The following is a 20,293-nucleotide window of genomic DNA, read 5'->3' on the forward strand; positions in this document are numbered from 1 at the left end:
CATGTATCTCACTGCTTGCTCTTGAACTTCTTCCTTTTTTTTCCTGAGTTTGACCTATAATAGTTATTTCAAAGAGGATGTATGGTAAACTTTCTGTAATATTTACTTCTCCTTACATTTAAACTATAGTTTAGCTGGAAATAAGATTCTAGGTTTAAATGTATTTTCCTTCTGAACTTTGAAGATATTACTCCAATGTCTTCTAACTAACATTGCTGATGAAAAGTCTAATCCTTCTCTGATTCTTGATTTTGGAGGGGATTGTTTCTGTTTCCTTTTTTTTTCATTTTAATTTTTTCTTTTTGTCTCTGAAAGCCTTTAGAATTTTCTGTCTTTAAAATTGTTAAATTTTGTTGTAATTTGAGTTTTTTATCTTTATTTCCAAATGCTCACATTCCTTAAAGATCAAATTAATTTTTCTTTTTAAGCTCATGTTTATTTTTTGGCACAATGGATTTCCTTGCTTAGTGACATTTACCTTAAGCAAAATCCTAAATCTTGGTTTACATTTCTCATAGAGTATGTGTGTGTGTGTGTGTGTGTGAACATGCATGTGTGCATGAGACAGAGAGAGAGAAGAGAAAAAAGTGAGTGAAGAGTGGATGAGAAGACAGGGAGGAGAGAAGAAATGCATGTATACCTTAATCTGGGGTTCCGTTATTCCTATTTTCCTTTTCAGTGTTCCACTCCTGCCTTGGGTATTCTCAATCCCTCCACTGGAGGCACTATTCGTGTCTCAGAGCAAATGGCTTTATTTTTTATTTCCTTTCCTGGTCAGGGAGTGAGGAATATAAGAAATGCACAATAAGACACTACCTCCTCTGCCTTTCCACTCCAGCCACCCAGGCTCTTTTTCCATTTTCATGTGGCTGCTCCCAGCTAATACTCTTGCCTTCTATCTCCATGAGATCAGTGTAACGGGCAATGTTCCAGGTCTGGGAGGTTCATGCTCACGCAACATGTGTGCATATGTGTGCATTAATGTGTGTTAATGTACAGCAAATGTCGCATTGCAGAGTTCTGATTCCTATACAAACCTGCAAGCGTTCAATGTTGGTCAAACTTTCAACTTTAAAAAGAAGTATATTCTAGCTCTGGCCCCAGTTTGGCTGACTGACCATGACTGCCACCCCCATTTTAGGTTCCCATAGGAGAGTGAGAGCAGAAATGAAATTTGCCATCAGCACTATCTGCCTCAGTCTGTATCTCAGTTGTGGCCCTCTGGCCCTCCCCTCTACCCTTATCATCATTTCACTCTATGTTGGGCTATGCTGCTTTCTGATTCCTAAGGAGCACTCACAATGTTGGTTTCCATTGCTGAGCATGGCTCTTGGTTTCATAAGTTTCTTCCTCCTTCTTCTAGCCTCTTCTGGTCCTTTATGGCCCAGAGGTGGAGGTGAGGTGGGAGCCAGCAGCCCAGACTTAGTTTCCCATCTGGCAGAATTAGGTTTGCTTTAGCCTTAAGTTCTCATGTGGCTATTTAACTCTGTATGGGTGTGTGTAGGTGTACTAATTTTTTTTCCTCCAAGACACCTGACATAATCTATTATAAACAAATTCCAAAAGTAGTTTATAATGGAAATAATGCCTCAAGCTGTAGAGAGGCAGTATAGACTAGTGATTAAGGGTCTGGGATGTGGGGTCAGATGACTGGGCTCAAATCCCAGCTCTTGAGGCACACTAATGGTATGACTGAATAACTTACTACAGCTCTGTATAATTCTGTGTCTCCATTTCCTAACCTGTAAGATGCAAATGGCTAATGCAGATATGTTCTCCCATTATTTTTCTTTACCAGGTAAGTAAGCTCTACTATGGACCTCTCATTTCTTGTAGGTGGCAGTTACATGACAAGGGATAGTGGAGCTGAAATATAGTGGCCCTTTTAAAGAAAAACACCAAATTATAAATAAAAACTTAGATATAGGGCCTTAGAAGAGGCCTATGCAAGTGAAGAGGGCCCCTGAGATCCACTACCTTTACTGCAGGTTTCCTCTGTCACAGTGGGAATGGTATAGAAACTACTTCCGTGTTATTCTATACTGTTATTGGGGCATATTTTTACTTAATATAGCCCCTGGCAGATAGAAAGCATGAAATCAGGGTTAGCTCTTATTATTCTTGGAGGAAAAAACAGGATCCTCTGTTGAAATAAGTGTGAAAATACTACATAGTCTTTCCCTTTTGGAAACTGGTTAATTACATGTTAACATAGTACAATCATACTATGAGAATCCAGGCGTGCCCATAACTTGAGTCTTCTTCACTTTGCAGCTGACTGGGTCTTCAACCCATGCTCACCACCTTTTGCTTAGAAAAACAAAAATAAAAAAGAAAGTCCAGTCTGAAGTTCCATCCAATATTTTAAACACAGGTGGCTCTTGAACAACACAAATTTGAACTGCGTGGGTCCACTTATGCATAGGTTGGTATTTTGTTTTGCTTTGTTTTTTATAATACAGTAATGTAAGTGTATTTTCTCTTCCTTATGATTTTCTTAATAATATTTTATTTTATCTAGCTTACTTTATTGTAAGAATACAGTATATAATACATATAACCTACAAAATGCATGTTCATTGGCTATGTTCTTAGTAAGGCTTCTGGTCAATAACAGGCTATTAGTAGTTAAGTTGGGGGTGACAAAAGTTATACATGGAATTTCAACTGTGTAAGGGGTTGGTGCCCCTAAGCCTTGTGTTACTCAAGAGTCACCTGTAGTTCTTTTGGAAAGTGTATGGGTTCTCTTGAATAAAAGTGTTTGGGTTCTCTTGCATAAAATACCGTCTTTTATCTATCCTCTTCCCTCCTCCAAGAAGGTCAGGTGTCTGAAAGGAGATATATCATTATTGTATTGAGAGGTATGTGGCTCATAAGACCTGAAGGAATGGGGGCAAGATAGGCTCCTGGCATTCCTAGGGCTCTACCTTCACTGCCTCCTTTGCATGCTGGGCAACCTATCTGCCTAGCGGCTGTAGTAAGATGCTCTTCCTTTTAGGCTTAGGCAAAGACACTTGCAGGACTCACTGATGGACTCAGCTTCACTTTCAGCCCTTGATGTTGCTATGGACCAGAGCCTCTCCAGCTGTAACATGAATAAAAACCACCAGGACAACTTGTTAAAACACAAATTCCTGGACATCACCCCACCACCACCACCACCACCCATCCCAGAGATTCGTGTTGAATAGGGTTAGGTAGGAGACTTTAAATTTCTGAAAACTCCTAGGTGGCAATGGTGCTAACACAGCCCATCCTGGGGACACGTACTGAGTTGGAAATGCTCCCTTCTGAACTCTGTGGCTGCATCAGAGCTCTGCCTGTGCAGTCTGCCCTGAACCACCTTCTGGCTATGGCCACCTTGTCTGCATGGCTGCCATTTGAAAAGATTCTCAGGCAGGAGATTGAACCTCTCAGTATCCCTCTGTCTGATCACGCTATGTCAACCTGTTGCAATGGCTCCATGTGGGGGCGGGTGGGGGGTAGCCTGAGAGAGCGCGGCTCCTTTACCTTTGGCATTTCCCTGATGTACTGAACACTCATCCCCATCTCCCCAAGTCAGGAGAGCGGAACAGTTTTCATGCTTTTCTCGCTGTCTGCCTCTCTTCCCTGAATCTCCTTCTCATTAATTACTGGGTCTGAGAAAAGAGAAGGTTGTTTATATATTTCTCTCACACCATAATCCTCTCCTCAAAACCCTTCAGCAGTCTCCCATCTCACTCAGAATAAAAGCCCAAATCCTGATGCAGACCTCTGAGATCCCACATGGCCTGGCCGCTTGGTTCCTCTCTGATCCCACGACTCTAGCTCTTCTCCTGCCCATTCTTCTGTTCACTCTGGCTTCCTCAATGCCCCGTGAGCCCCAGGAGCACAGCTCTATGGTCGTTGCCACACCTATTAACAATATCTTGAGAACACAGTTTGGGAGACTCAGACTAGGAAGTAGTTAAATATTCCTAAAAGTATAATGAGATACTGTCACTTTGTTAAACTGAAAAGTAAAAGACATGCCATTAAGCAGAACTCAAGTACTTGTAAGAATAAAGGCACAGTCATCGAAGCAATTTGAAATTGTTAAGACCTCAACCCCAAGGAGATAGCACCTCACTGTCAAAACGGTTGAAATAAAAATCACAAGAAACAGCAAGTGTTGGTGAGGATGTAGAGGAAAATGAACCCTTGTGCACTGTTGGTGGGAATGAAAACTGGTGGAAACACGGAGAAACAGTGTGGAGGTTCCTCAAAAAGTTAAGAAAAAATGAAATAAATACCTTACAATCCAGTACTTCCACTTCTGGGATTTAAGGATACAAAAGGATCTGAAAACACTAATTCAAAAAGATACATGTGCACCCCTGTGTTTATGGCTGCATTATTGACAATAGCCAAGATATGGAAGCAACCTGGGTGTGTACTGAGAGATGAGTGAACGCGGATGTGGTACATACAAACAATGGAGTATTATTAAGCAGCAAAAAAGAAAGAACTCTTGTCATTTGCAACAAAATGGATGGATCTGGAGGGTATTATGATGAGTGAAACAAGTCAGTCTGAGAAAGATAAACACATATGATTTCACCTATATGTAGGATCTCAAAAAACAAAACAGATCAACAAACAGATACTTAAAAACAGAGAACCAAGTGGTGATGGCCAGAACGGAGAAGGGTGGAGGGGATGGGTGAAACAAGCGAAGGGGACTAAGAGTTGAAAAATATTAAGACCTGAGTCTTAGAGCTAGAAAAAATTAGGGCTGAAACTTCGTTTGGCCCCTTACCTGCTGTGTGACACTGGGAAAATTACTTAACCTTTCTAGTCCTTCTTATACTTGAAAGGAGTGTAGGCAGTCCTCACTTTGCACAGTTCCAACATGTACACATTTCATCCAGCCTCATTTAGTTAAATAACACCAGTTTCCCAACAATGCAGTTCAAATTTCAGCTACCACACATAGTAGCCGCGACAAATTTCATAAAATACAAACTTTGTTACTAGCATTTCTGTTTCAAATGTCTGTGTAAATAACAGAAGCACATCTTGGTCAATAACCAATCACATCACCGTTTTCAGAGTCTGTCCATAATAGGCACTGTGCACCTGCCATCAGTTCACGCACACACCACAAGGCCTGTGGTTGTGCTGTCTCGTTGGCTCCCAGTGATAAAACACATGTGACATTTTATAAAAATCACTGACCAAAAGAAGATTCTGGCCAAAAAGATGAAATGCAACAAAGAAATGAAAAGCAGTGATGCTGGAAATGAAATTAAAACCAAACATAAATGGAGTGACCATGGGACTGTAGCCATTGCTGCCCCTGGAGAGACCCTAGACCTGCAAGCAGAGACACTTAGAGAGGCTGCCTTAGCAACAAATGAGCAAAGTAATCACGAAGAGAAAGTGCAAGATGTCCCAGAGGAAGAGATGCTGGCAAGAATCTCCCACCACAGGAAGTCTCTAAGATACTGCATGATGTTGGTAGAGGATAAAATAGGAGAAGCTGGATCCCGCTGAGAAAGGCGCATGCCCATTTGCCAAAGAACAGAGAGGATGCTGGCTCTGATGAGGGAGCAGGAGGCTGGCTGAGGACAAAGCAAAAGCTGGCACCTTGCACCCCCTCTCCACCCACTCCCTTCAGTAATATGTGTGACATTCCTCAGGCACCCCTGACTGCCCTAAAAGAAAAACAAATAGTTAACTTGCAGAGATCACAATCCTGCAAGACAGGATTCTCCCTTGGTTTACCAATGTCCTAGAGATTTACAACAAAGAAGCTATCTTAACAATAGCACAATTTCCAGAGGCAAATAACTCAGTTCCTCAAGCCCTAAATAAAGTTAAATTTCTTCTAAACCCAAATCTCACTAACAAGGACACTTGATAGGAGAAATGTGAAACTTTATCTCTAGATCTCCAAGATACTGTCGAGAATCATTCCCAAGCATATGACCCACTGATATACATCTAAAGGGTTCTCTACAAGAAGACTTTTACTACTAGTAATACATAACCTTTCTCCCAACAATAGCTAGCCCCTCAAGTTCCTGGAGACCTTGCTTCCAAAATTCCTTGGAGACTAACATCCTCCCCTTTGGTCTCACCTACCCAACTCCTGTGTATATAATCAGCCACTCCTCAGGATAACGGGCAGCATCTCCATCTGCCCACGGGTCTTGTCCCCGTGCTCTAATAAACCACCTTTTTGCACCAAAGATGTCTTAAGAATTCTTTCTTAGCCATCGGCTCCGAACCTCACCCCACTGAACCTCATCTAGGTTCAAGAACTTCATCAGCTCCACTGTAAGATACACGACAGGAGGATGCAGGCTGGAGCTGATCACACTTTTCTCGATGAGCGTTTACTGCTTTCTGTTTATAACTTGGTCTCAGTAAGAAACAAAACACATAAGTTCTGTGTGTTTCTACTGTTTTAAATTGCAGGATGCTAATTTACTGATTTTATGAATTGTTTGATTTCCCTGTATATTTAGAATCTAACAATAGGAGAATTTTTAAGTTCTGACAAAACATTTTTTTAAAGACTTTATTTATTTATTTGACAGAGATCACAAGTTGGCAGAGAGTCAGGCAGAGGGAGAGGAAGAAGTAGGCCCCCTGCTAAGCAGAGAGCCTGATGTGGGGCTCGATCCCAGGACCCTGAGATCATGACCTGAGCCGAAGGCAGAGGCTTTAACCCACTGAGCCACCCAGGTGCCCCCTGACAAAACATTTTTAGAGTTATGGATCATTGCCATTTTTCCCATTGATTATTAGAATCTCTGGACAGTTACAGCCTACACGGTCTTGTTTATAGTCTTGTATTACCTCCCATGCAAAAGGAAAACCACCTGGATAATAAAATAATTTACCTTTCAGGGCTTAGGTCCAGATTACGTGAAACCCTGCATGGCAAGCATTGACTATGTGGTCTGGTCTGCATTAGGCTGTAAAGGAATGTTGTTTATTTTATGGGATGATTCTTTATTCTAGGAATTTTGAGGACTTATAGTTACATATGACTTATTTTTAAATTATACTTGGATGCTTTATTATTGTTGGAGATGTTTTTAAAAATATATTCCAAACTAAATACCTAAGCATGTTCTGTGGAAGAATTTGTGATAGCCATTCTCCCCTCCAAAACAACCACAAAATTTAGGAGTTGTTCATGGAAGGGAAACATGGCATTTATGAGCACTTCCATTAGGAAACGTTTCAAAAGGATTCAAATCCATTATAAATAAGACATTATTGTTTCATTTCCTTATTTTATTTTTGCCTCTCCCTGAGTTTTCCTTTAGAAAATAAGAAGTGTCAAGTTCCTATAAAAGATGCTGTTAGAGATTAAAGAATAAACATTCTCTGAAGCTCATTTGGGGAATTACTCATGAAAGTGCCTAGAACGATTACAGAAAGGGGGACTTCTCAAAGGAATCAGCACAAGGCTGATGGGGGTCTTAGATGGGGTCATGGGACCCAAGAAAAGCCCTGGAAACAGGAAGTAATTATGTGCCTGTTATTTACTGTTGGTCACATATTAAAGATAGAGGCTGAAAATACCCAGGGGATGATTTTTGTTGGTTACATGATCACGCATCCTGAAGTAGAGGAAAGCTCCTAAGAGGCAGCTGGCTGAGTGAGCTTTTTCAGAGGGGCAACTCCCGAGAGTTTTTTTGGGTGGGCGAGCAACATGGGAGTTTTGATGTTCTTGAAAGACAAGATACTTGCTAGAGCATCCAGGTGGGCTGCTGAACTGATTGATAAACTGATAAAGTGTGGCTTGCATCACCTCCTGTCCTCTTGCACAAGGGAGAAGTAATACCTGTTCAACCATTAAAATGATTCACTGCTTGGGAACAGGTGTTCTTTTTTTTTTTTTTTTAATTTTTAAAATTTATTTTCAGGGTAACAGTGTTCATTGTTTTTGCACCACATCCAGGGCTCCATGCAATCCGTGCCCTCTCCAATACCCTCCACCTGGTTCCCCCAACCTCCCACCCGCCCCCCACCGCCCCTTCAAACCCCTCAGATTGTTTTTCAGAGTCCATATTATCTCATGGTTCACCTCCCCTTCCAATTTCCCTCAACTCCCTTCTCCTCTCCATCTCCCCATGTCCTCCATGCTATTTGTTATGCTCCACAAATAAGTGAAACCATATGATAATTGACTCTCTCTGCTTGACTTATTTCACTCAGTATAATTTCTTCCAGTCCCGTCCATGTTGCTACAAAAGTTGGGTATTCATCCTTTCTGATGGAGGCATAATACTCCATAGTGGATATGAACCACATTTTCCTTACCCATTTGACCATCGAAGGGCATCTTGGTTCTTTCCACAGTTTGGTGACCATGGCCATTGCTGCTATAAACATTAGGGTACAGATGGCCCTTCTTTTCACTATATCTGTATCTTTGGGGCAAATACCCAGTAGTGCAATTGCGGCATCATAGGGAAGCTCTATTTTTAATTTCTTGAGGAATCTCCACATTGTTCTCCAAAGTGGCTGCACCAACTTGCATTCCCACCAACAGTGTAAGAGGGTTCCCCTTTCTCCACATCCCCTCCAACACATGTTTTTTCCTCTCTTGCTAATTTTGGCCATTCTAAGTTGTGTAAGGTGGTATCTCAATGTGGTTTTAATTTGAATCTCCCTGATGGCTAGTGATGATGAACATTTTTTCATATGTCTGATAGCCGTTTGTGTGTCTTCATTGGAGAAGTCTCTGTTCATATCTTCTGCCCATTTTTTATATGATTGTCTGTTTTGTGTGTGTTGAGTTTGAGGAGTTCTTTATAGATCCTGGATATCAACTTTTTGTCTGTACTGTCATTTGCAAATTTCTCCCATTCTGTGGGTTGCCTCTTTGTTTTGTTGACTGTTTCCTTTGCTGTGCAGAAGCTTTTGATCAGTGGCTTTCTTATACAGTAACAATGAAAATACAGAAAGGGAAATTAGAGAATCAATTCCATTTACTATAGCACCAAGAACCATAAGATACCTGGGAATAAACCTAAACAAAGAGGTAAAGGGTCTGTACTCGAGGAACTACAGAACACTCATGAAAGAAATTGAAGAAGACACAAAAAGATGGAAGACCATTCCATGCTCTTGGATTGGAAGAATAAACATTGTTAAAATGTCTATACTGCCTAGAGAAATCTATACTTTTAATACCATTCCGATCAAAATTCCACCGGTATTTTTCAAAGAGCTGGAGCAAATAATCCAAAAATTTGTATGGAATCAGAAGAGACCCCGAATCTCTAAGGAAATGTTGAAAAACAAAAATAAAACGGGGGGCATCACATTACCTGATTTCAAGCTTTACTACAAAGCTGTGATCACCAAGACAGCATGGTACTGGCATAAAAACAGACACACAGACCAGTGGAACAGAGTAGAGAGCCCAGATATGAACCCTCAACTCTATAGTCAAATAATCTTCGACAAAACAGGAAAAAATACACAATGGAAAAAAGACAGTCTCTTCAATAAATGTTGCTGGGAAAACTGGACAGCTATATGTAGAAGAATAAAACTCAACCATTCTCTTACACCGTGCACAAAGATAAACTCAAAATGGATAAAAGACCTCAGCGTGAGACAGGAATCCATCAGAATCCTAGAGGAGAATATAGGCAGTAATCTCTTCGATATCAGCCACAGCAAGTTCTTTCAAGATATGTCTCCAAAGGCAAAGGAAACCAAAGAGAAAATGAACTTTTGGGAACAGGTGTTCTTAAAGCAGCAGCAGTCGAGCTAAGACTGCAACCTAGTGGTGAGATTGTGTTGGGGGAAAGTGGCTGAGTTCATCTGGACTGTTGAGAAAGCGGCATCAGAATTCAAAGTGACAGTGACCTCAAAGGAGAAGTGTGCTTGTGCCCCGTCCCGTCCGGGAAGACTGAGCTCCAAATCCTGTCATACCTGGGCTGGAATTGGAGGAAGGATGACTAGAACCGGCCCTCTGATGCTGTTCACCGTATGTAGCATTTTCTATGTTCTCTGAAGTTTCTGCTCGCTTCTCTGTTTCTTTAAAGATGATGTAGAACCTTGCCAAGCCCGCTTTCACTTATCTGCTCACACTCGTCATTTCTTCTATTTACTTGTGTAATCCATTTCGTCTTAACGTAGACTTTTAGTTGCTTTTGTTTTTGGGATTGAACCAATTCAAATCCTACTGTTTCTTACTCCAAGTAAGTTTTTCATGTAAAGTGATTCTAAGTATCATTCTCATTCTTTGACTCACCAATCGTGTTCAGTTTTTTCCAGTTTGATGTAGCTTTTATTTCTTGGACATGCTTATTCCTAGTTGTACTGACCTGCAATTTCTTAGGCTATGGTATTGACGTGGAGAATGGACTGACAGAGCCACGTGCAGGCTGTGATCTTATTGAGATCATTACTTCTCTTACACAAAACATTGACTATCCAAGAAATGTCTCTCAATGAGAATTTGAGTTTTTTAAATTACTGCGTATCTTCATTTCATTTTTAAAGTCTACTTGTATCTTAAGTTTCCTCATTCATCGTTTTTAAGCATACGCTTAAAATGTATTTTTTTATCTTCATCATTAAATCATCCCTGTTCCCTAGTATTCTAATTTTTATTTGGTTTGTATTACCTTTCTTTCTACAGAGTTTTATTTTACCAGTAAAATTTCACCTATCATTTTTTTTCTTTGTTTGCTCCTCCCAAATCTCTTTTCTCTAGCAAAGCTTGGTATTTGGGTACAAAGTCTGGTTATTCTGTAGATAATAAAATCAGTCTAGTGCTTTCATGAAGGTTATGAAAATATAATTTTCATTTTCAAATATAAATTTATCCACCTCAGATCTTCCACATTTGATTCCAAAGCGTTTTTCAGAAGCTTTCTTTTTTTTTTTTTTAAATTTTATTTATTTATTTGACAGAGATTACAAGTAGACAGAGAGGCAGGCAGAGAGAGAGGAGGAAGCAGGCTCCCTGATGAGCAGAGAGCCCGATGCGGGACTCGATCCCGGGACCACGAGATCATGACCTGAGCTGAAGGCAGCGGCTTAACCCACTGAGCCACCCTGGTGCCCCTCAGAAGCTGTCTTAATTCTTCAAGTTTACGTGCTCCTGAGTGTTGGGGGTACGTGAATCCATAGCATTGTTAATGCAGACAACCCATGACTGCAAGACTCACTGCAGTGAGTTGACTGTGGGAAGCCCATCCCTGTCTGTGAGATAATGGCTTCTACATAATTCAGAGGATTTTGTTGTCTCCGGTGTCACCATAATGAAACAGTTTTGGATGTTCCTGTGCTCTTTAAAACAACGTTCCTACAAAGTACAAATTTGGACTCGATTTACATGCAATGAGCCAACAAATCAGCCACCGTGTCATCGATTCAGAAATCAATACTGTAACCGTGAATTATCGTAGAGCTTCCCCTTTCCCTCGCACTCATGTGGGCTATAGCTTATGTCACCAATTAGTGACATAAGCTCATGGTGGTTGACATGGCACTCTGAAGGCAATTTCTACTAAAGTCAAGTTTGTGGGGCAAAATTCTTTTCTGGAAATCACTGAGCAGAGTACTGAGGGAAACAAAACAAACCCCTCCTCCCCCATAAAGTTGTTATGTTTTGAAAGAAGGAGGCAGATTAATGACACAACACGGCACCTCTTGGAGCTATAGATTTTCTTTTCTTTTTTTTTTTTAAGATTTTATTTATTTATTTATTTGACAGAGATCACAAGTAGGCAGAGAGGCAGGCGGGGGTGGGGGGAAAGCAGACTCCCTGCTGAGCAGAGATCCTGATGCGGGGCTCAATCCCAGGACCCTGAGACCATGACCTGAGCCAAAAGCAGAGGTTTAACGCACTGAGCCACCTAGGCACCTCTGGAGCTATAGATTTTCAACAAATTTCTTCTACAAAGCTATGAAAATAAGGAGATATAAGGAGACATTTTTGAAAACCTTCAAAAACCTTTTTAAAAACAAGATTGTTATTAATAATTCAGATTTATTTATTACTACCGAAGTAATGTATTGAAATGAGAGTAGATTGTATAATGGAAAGTATCATTATATAGTTAAATGTTATTAACAGGAAATCATGTTGTGTAAATACGTATAAAAATACTAGAGTAAACTGAAAGCATCTTTGCAGTTTCCTTTAAGAAAAAGCTTAATCCTTGAATAATTCCTTGATTCTCAAATAGGAGGGAAACCCACAGGGTTTATTCTTCAGGTCTCAAAGAGCTATTTTATTTGGCAATCTAAATACATCTAAAAGAAATGTAAGGAATACTGTTTTATTTTCTGCTTCTTTAACAACAACAAAAAAATCTTTAGTTGGTGATTAATATTCTTTAGAGTCCATAATAAAAGCTCCTGGATACAGACTTGCTTAAGGGCACAGCACAATAGAGTAAGTTTTAGAACTAAGACTTTAGGTGAGGGAAGACAAAGCAAAGAAAATTTGGCCCACAAATTCACAGATTTGGAGAGGGCAGGAGTGGTAGGAAAAAGGAGGGTGGAGGAGGTGGTTTTAACTTAAATGATAGATGGAAATAAATGACATCAAAAGAACTGCCATGCTCTTTTAAAACACACACACACACTTTATAGGCTTAAATAGAGGATGGATGGCTAGCAAGGGAATATACCCACTCCCGGTCCTGAGGTTTTCAATGTATTGGCATATTTGGCCAGGAGCACGCAGGCTTAGGGGAAGCCAGCGGCCACAGAGCTCAGCACATCTCAGTGCAGCTTCCCTTGGCCACCAGAGCCCCCAGAAGAGAAAGAAACAACCGTTAACACTAGCTGCAGACGGTACACCTTTTAGGTCTGGGAAGCTTTATTTTGTCCTGTATTCTTTATTTATTTTATTTTTTAATTTTTTAAAGATTTTATTTATTCATTTGACAGACAGAGATCACAAGTAGGCAGAGAGGCAGGCAGAGAGAGAGAGGAAGCAGGCTCCCTGCCGAGCAGAGAGCCCAATTCGGGGCTCGATCCCAGGACCCTGAGACCATGACCTGAGCCAAAGGCAGAGGATTTAACCCACTGAGCCACCCAGGTGCCCCGTCCTGTATTTTTTTTAATACCAGGGACATACATTACTATTTAGGAAGAACTTGGGCAATATTTGCTTTTATTGGAAAAAGCAATTAAGACATCTAGGACTCTCTGGTTCTCTAGCCTCACTCAGCAACAAGCTCACTGAGAAGAAAAAGCAGAATGAATGCCCAGATATCCATGAGTGGTGTCCTGACTCCAGCTTTCTGGGATTTCGGAAAGTCTGTCCCCCACCACCCCAAATACTCTTTCCTCCTTCAATCTCATATCCCCAGATCACTACTCAGAGCAATAAACTGATGGGATGTAGAGATGTGAATCATGAATTTATGGATGAGAAATCTTGGACAAGCCACATACTTGCACACATTTGAGGAGGGTGGTAAAGCTTGGAGCCGTCTAAACATAGCTCTTATACTACTACAGAATAAAAATTCACACGGAAAAAAAGCACCATGAAGTTTATTTGCCCCTCATGATCTGTAAGGAAGTGATTCAAAATGGGGAACATGTTTTCCTAGCAAATTCTGTCACATTTTCTCCTACCTCACCTGTTCAGTGTTTGGGATAACCCTAGGTGGAGAGATCAGAAATGAGTTCCAGTCACGGTTGGCATTTCTGGTAGAACTTGCTATTCAAAGTGTGGTATGTTGACCAGTAACATGGTATCGTGTGGGGACTTGTTAAAAATGTAGACACTTAGTCTTCATCCAACACCTACAAAATTAGAATCTGCATTTAAAAAGCCTCTGGGGGGGCGCCTGGGTGGCTCAGTGGGTTAAGCCGCTGCCTCCGGCTCAGGTCATGGTCTCAGGGTCCTGGGATCGAGTCCCACATCGGGCTCTCTGCTCAGCAGGGAGCCTGCTTCCTCCTCTCTCTCTCTCTGCCTGCCTCTCTGCCTACTTGTGATCTCTGTCTGTCAAATAAACAAATAAAATCTTTAAAAAGCCTCTGGGGCGAGGCGACTGGGTGGCTCAGAGGGTTAAGCCTCTGCCTTCGGCTCAGGTCATGATCTCAGGGTCCTGGGATCGAGTCCCACATCGGGCTCTCTGCTCAGCAGGGAGCCTGCTTCCTCCTCTCTCTCTCTCTGCCTGCCTCTCTGCCTGCTTGTGATCTCTCTCTGTCAAATAAATAAATAAAATCTTTAAATAAATAAATAAATAAATAAAAAGCCTCTGGGGGATGGGGCACCTGGGTGGCTCAGTGGGTTAAAGCCTCTGCCTTCAGCTTAGGTCATGATTCCAGGGTCCTCGGATCGAGCCCCAAATCAGGCTCTCTGCTCAGCGGGGAGCCTGCATCCCCCACCCCGCCTGTCTCTCTACCTGTCTCTGCCTGCTTGTGATCTCTGTCAAATAAATAAAATCTTTAAAAAAAATAAATTAAAAAATAAAAGACCTCTGGGTAATTCGCAGCATATGACATTTGGAGAACCACCGCTTTATGTAACTTTGGACGGGTCGCTGAATCTTTCCCCTCCTTGGTTTCTCTTCAGTCAAATGTGTAGGAAATTTAAAACTGGAAGAAACCTAGTATAAGGATTAGTGGTTTAGAGCATGGACTCTGGAACTAGTGTGTCTGAGTTTGAGTCCCAACTCTGCAGCTTACTGTGTGACCTTGAGCACGTTATGTAGCTCCCCTGGGCCCCAGTTTCCTCATTTATAAAGAAAGGATTATAGTTATATCTATAAGACTATATGATATAGTCACACCTACTTCATGAAGTTGTTGTGAAAAATTGAATTTAACAAATGGAAATACTTAGGTTAGTGCTTAGTACAATGTAAGCATGATACAAGTATCAATTCTTATTATAACTTCAGATTCTTGATAACTTCCATTTTAGAACATATGGAGATGCCAACTGACAACTTTGAAAGATACTTGTGAGAGCTTTCTATTAGTGTAAGTTTGAAGAAGTGAGGAAAGCTCTATGGAGGAAGTGGGAATTTAGAATAATTTTAGGTAATGACTAAATTCAGGCATGATTAGAGACAAAAAGCAGTAGGATATTCTGGGTGAAACAGGCTTAGAGGTAGGAGTAAATATTTAGAGCAGAATAGAAGAAAGCAAGGAATCATAAAGCCTACTGGGTGCCAGGAATTTTGAAGAAGGCGTGAGGTGACTAGAGCAGAAGGCTTGTTAGGCAGTTGAGGGGCTAAGATCGCATCTTCTCAATTCCAGACTAAACACCGAGAGAAAGTGAGAGAGAGAAAGAGGGAATGGCAAAGAGACTAAAGTGATGCAGGAAAACATTAATAGACAGGAGGTCTCATGGGGAGAGAGAACAAAAGAGATAAAAAGCAAGACTGGTTACTAGACATGGAAAAAATATCGTAGAGGCGGCAGTTATAGCTCCAGGATTTTAAGTCTAAAAGACCAGGAATGGGAAGGCACCTTTAATAAAAATTAGAATAATTTAACAAAAATGAAAAAAAGCATGCTGCTTTGAGGAAAAGTTATATTTGTTCTTGGAAGTGTTGAGTATTCATGATGGGACTTCATCCAATTAATGATTGGACAGATGTACTAGAAAAAGTTGCATTTGGGAAAAGGGCCAATCATACTTCCTTTTATTTTTGTATTACTGAGCACATTACTACCATGAATATAAAAGTAAAACCTCAGAATTCTAGAACAACATCTTTGTTTTCTTTATACATTTCAAATTCTCAGAATCTGCCTACTAAATATTTTTTAAGTAAGTTTAAGTGAAATGAATTGCAGTATTGGTGTTTTGTAGATCAATAAGAAAACTTGGAAGACAAGTCAGATCCATTATCCGGTGTGCTGATCCCTGACAACATTTACACTGGCCTCAGAGGAATTAAGAACAAATGAACAGGCAGCCTTAAACTATTCTAAAGACTCCTAGACCTAGAAGGCAAAGATCTTCATCTTTTTGTTCAGGAAAGACACTGGCGCAGTTCCTGTCCACGAGACGACCCACCAGCCTCAGTGATGTTGGCCACGGTCTCTTGCCTTTAATAACAGGAGCAGCACGACTGACAGAGCCGTGGGTTGTGTGTCATCACAGCGCTGATCCCTGGGTGGAAAGTGCATTTGTGAGCAAATCGGGTACCGCCTAGCAACTGTCCCTAGGAGGAGGGGCCTGGGAGTCAGCCGTGGATGCCTTCGGAAGCCACCCGCTTGTTTCTACACGCTTCATAGGATACTTGTTTTGGATCATTTGGATTCCAGTTTTAAGGTACAGTTTTGCTTAGCAAACTCTTCATACCAAATATTTTGCTTTTTAGTGACTGACACACTAAACCTGATAGGACCAGTTTCCGTGGCTCGCCAAGTCTAGCGAGCAGAGGTTCAAGCCTAATGGAGTGTCTCAAGTCAGGAGCTTCTGCATTTTAGAAGCGGCTGATGTCCGCTCCTGCTGGGCCTGCCGCGTCTGTGAGCGGCCTGAGACGACACCCAGATTGACACCCACTTCTGAGAGTGTAAGATGTGGTACTGAACATACCCCAGGATCTTTGAACTTCCAGCTCTCCTCCGGGGAAGCCTCCCCGCCCACTCCGCCCCTCACGACTCGCGGGCTCTGCCCGGCCTTCGCAGCAGGAGCAACTCAGCCAACCGCGGTGAAGCCGGAGTTTCCAGAGGAACCCGGTTAGGCCAGAACTCGATGGGGGGCGAGGGGCAGACCCTCGAGTACGAGTCTCTCCAGGGACAAAAGCACTGGAAGCCCCAGGGAGTGCGGTGAGGGCCGCAGCCTCGTCCTGCCTGCGAGCCTCGAGACCCTCGGGCGGTTCTGCTCCCGTCGCCGCCGCTGGTTCAGAGCCGCGGGTCGTTCCCAAGCAGCCGCGTGCTGTCGGTCAAACGCGCGCGCTCTCTCGTCCCCGTGGCTGCGGGGACGCCGCGCCCCCTTTCCTTGCTCGTTTTCCCGCTCTGGGCTCTTCCCTCCATCCCGCGGGACCCTGAGAGCAGTTCCCTTCGAAAACCCGTTTCCCTCGACCCACTTACAGGATATCCCACCGCATCCGTGTTCTGTGACGTGAGGGGGAGACCCAGGGCCGTTCCCAGGGCCCCCACGGAGGCTGCTCCCCGCCGGCCACCAGGCCGCCGTCAGCCAGGACGGGCTGTGCTGCTCTCCGGGGCCGCGGCCGCCTTCTGGTCGTTCCCGCGAGGAGCCGCTCACACTCGGGAGGAAACGCCGCCTTCCAGGACGTGGGGCTGACGCGGACTGTGCTGGGGACGCTGGAAGGACGACCGGCCTTTCTGCCCCTCCGCTTCCACGTCTGGGGAAAGAGCATCGGAATCTCGCTCTGGAGGTTTACGGAGCTTCATGTCCTCACAAACCTTCACTGACCGCCGTCCGCCGAGCAGCCTTCGGAGTCTGAGAAGAACGATTCCGGCCTCGTGGAGCTCGTCGCGTCGTGAGGCAGCGAGTCCTGAAACAAGTAAATGCGCGTCAGTCACGGAGTCCCGTGTGGAAGGAAGCGGAGGCGGTGACGACGCGCCTCTTCGGAGGAACGACCCGGCGGGGACAGCGGGACGAGCGGGCGTCAGGCGGTGCGGCAGGGACGGTGCGGACACGGCGAGAAGCAGCTCGACGCCCCCCGGACATGGACGAGGACTGTGGGGGGAGCACCGTGAGGGGAGCGCGTCGCGGCGCGCGGCGGGAGGTGTGGCGGGACGGACTTGTGGGCCGGAGCCGGACGGCCGGGGAAGGGGTTTAGTATCACCTTGACCGCAGAGGAGCAGTGGTTTCCCGAAGCCTGTCAGGGGACGCGCGCCCTTAGCAGACCTCCCTGAGGAGGGCAACGGTTGGGGGATGGGCGAAGCGGGTGAGAGGTCGTGGGGGAGACACCCGCGGACGGACGAGTCACAGGAGCAGAAGGCGCAGCGCAGGGAACACGGTCGGTGGTAGACGGAGTGGCGGACCGGACGACGGCCACAGCCCGGACGGCGCCGGCTGGGAGCCGCGCTCGGGGTGAGCACAGCGGCGCACAGACCGGTCCGGTCGCGAGGTCGTGCCCGAGAGCAGCGCGACACGGTGCTTCCGCGAACACTCGAGAGCTCCCTGACGACGGCGCCGGAAGTCCGGGAGTTCTGTGGTGAAAGGAATCATATTCACGGGGCCTCGCTTCCCAGTGTGTATGAATTCACTGGACCAGGGCCTGGCTTGTCCCTCGGCCCCAAACTCCGGCTGCCCCGTCCCCCTGATGAGCGCAGCCACCGCCACTCTTTGGAGCGCCCGCCTGCACAACTCCCAGGCGCCTCTGCGGCGGCTCGAGGGCAGGGACCGCCCGGCGGGTGAGACCAGACGCGCCGGAAGCTCCTCCGACCACGACTTCGTAACTTCCTCGTTCCGGCCCCACCGACGCGGGTCCAGGTCCCCGCAGGGCTAGGAGATGAGAAAGGAAAAGCCCTTCAGGCTAGGGCCAAGTTGTGCAGGGATGCTTTGAGCCTCAGGAATTTGAAATTTATCCTGTGAGAAAAGAAAAGCCACACTGAACATTTACAGTCTCCTAAACATGCACAATATTCATTGAATGTATCAAAATTAAAAGATTACATCGAAATCTCATTCTTACCCTCGCCTGTCCACCTTTTCCCTCCAGCTGCTGGATTATTATCTCTATCAGCTTGTGCGTGGTCCAGTGTTTCCCTGCGCATGTACGCGAGCGTGAGTGCACGGTGGCCGCAGTCGTTTACATAGAAGAACCGAAAATACACACTGTTTTGTTCTTTACCTTTTCGAACACGAAAATTCATCCTGGAGATGTTTCCAAGTCAGTAGTTGGTAAGGATGTTCCTTATTCTCTCTTGCAGATGCACAGTTTCCTATTGTCCACATATCCCATGACTTACCCAACCAGCCCCTACTGCTGCGTGCTTCTGTTCCAATCTTCTGATCTTACAAAAATCCTGCAAGGGATATCCTTGCACAACTGTTGTTTCATATTAGTACAAATAATGTATGCATGTATACATGTTATTTGTGATATCTATATCAATCTATATCTATACTGGAATTCCTGGAAATGAGATTTTTGGGTCAAGAGTAAGTGTATCTGAAATTCTAGTAGATGTTTCCAGAAAATCCTTCCTGGTGGTTATTCCATTTCCTCCTTCTACAAGCGCTGTTTGAAAGTGTCTGCTTCCCCAGAGCCTCTCCTGCAGTGTGCTAGAGAACTTTTGGATTCTGCTAATCTGATAGTTGAGGAATTGTTATCTTGGTGGAATATTAATTTGTATTTTTGCCAGTGAAGTTTGGCAATTTCTCATATGTTTAGTGAAAATTTCTTTCCCGTGACCTATCCATTCATATCCTTTGCCCACATTCATATAAAGTTGATCTTTTCCTTTATTTCTATAAATTTACATATATGTGAATATATATACATATATAGAGAGAGAGAATGTAAGTATTTATTCTGTACTGTGAGTCACAAATGTCTTTCTTACTTTGTCATTTGTACTTTGATTTTGCTGTTGGTATATTTCTAACCTGCAAAAGTACTTGTTTTTGTGTTTACTTTTAACTGTCAGCCTTTCTGGATTCTGAATCATCATTAGAAAGGTCTTCCCAAGGATAAAATAAAACTCACCTACTGTTTTCTAATGTGTTTATTATTTCATGTTTTTACATTTAAATCTGTGATCCATGTGGATCTCTCTGCTTATCCTGATACATAGCAAGAGTATGGAATATGCTTTACTTTTTTCCAACTTGATTCCCAGTTTTTCCAACACTATGTATTGAAAAGACTATCTTTATGTTTGATTTGGCATGCAGTCTTCATTTCACACTAAATTCCCTTATGCATTCAAGTTTATTTCTGGACTTTCTATTCCATTCCATTAGTTTATCTTTTCATAAGCCAATCCTGCACTTTTATTTTTTTATATAATGTTTATTTTAGTTTAAGTCTGCTATACTTAACATCCAGTGTTAACGTTAGTTTCAGGAGTACAATATAGTGATTCAACAATCCCATACGTTACTCAGTGCTCATCATGATGAGTGTGTCCTCTTGAATTCCCGCCACCTTGTCCACCCACCCACCTCCCCTCTGATGGTTTGGCAACCCTCAGTTTATTCTCGGTAGTTAAGGGTCTGTTTTGGTTTGTCTCTCTTCCTTCATTGTTCAGTTGTTTTCTTTCTTACATTCCACATAGGAGTGAAATCACATGGTATTAGTCTTTCTGTAGCTTACTTTGCTTAGCATTATTCTCTCTAGTTCCATCCATGTCATTGTAAATGGCAAAATTTCATTTTTTTAATGGA

The 20,293-nt window shown here is 43.3% G+C and overlaps 2 protein-coding genes across 4 annotated transcripts in view; one reads left to right on the forward strand and one right to left on the reverse strand.

Moving 5' to 3' along the window:
- Nucleotides 1-2,264: 2,264 nt before the first annotated feature.
- Nucleotides 2,265-18,777, reverse strand: LOC116596872. The gene is given in 8 exon segments (XM_032354049.1): nt 2,265-2,310; nt 2,716-2,828; nt 3,511-3,638; nt 17,023-17,453; nt 17,455-18,033; nt 18,035-18,406; nt 18,514-18,530; nt 18,597-18,777. Coding segments are annotated over 5 exon segments (1,242 nt in total). The 3' UTR covers nt 2,265-2,310; nt 2,716-2,828; nt 3,511-3,638; nt 17,023-17,360.
- The window catches only part of C8H2orf88 (chromosome 8 C2orf88 homolog), a 63,077-nt gene continuing 58,935 nt past the window's right edge, over nt 16,152-20,293 (forward strand). For 2 of the 3 annotated variants that reach the window (XM_032354177.1, XM_032354179.1), the window contains exons 1-2: nt 16,152-16,258; nt 18,624-18,805. The gene's annotated coding sequence lies outside the window, so the exon portion shown is untranslated. The remainder of the gene's footprint in view (nt 16,259-18,623; nt 18,806-20,293) is intronic. The other variant, XM_032354178.1, reaches the window with a different exon arrangement.

Source organism: Mustela erminea, chromosome 8, assembly GCF_009829155.1.
Source record: "Mustela erminea isolate mMusErm1 chromosome 8, mMusErm1.Pri, whole genome shotgun sequence".
In the NCBI taxonomy this organism is placed as follows: domain Eukaryota; kingdom Metazoa; phylum Chordata; class Mammalia; order Carnivora; family Mustelidae; genus Mustela; species Mustela erminea.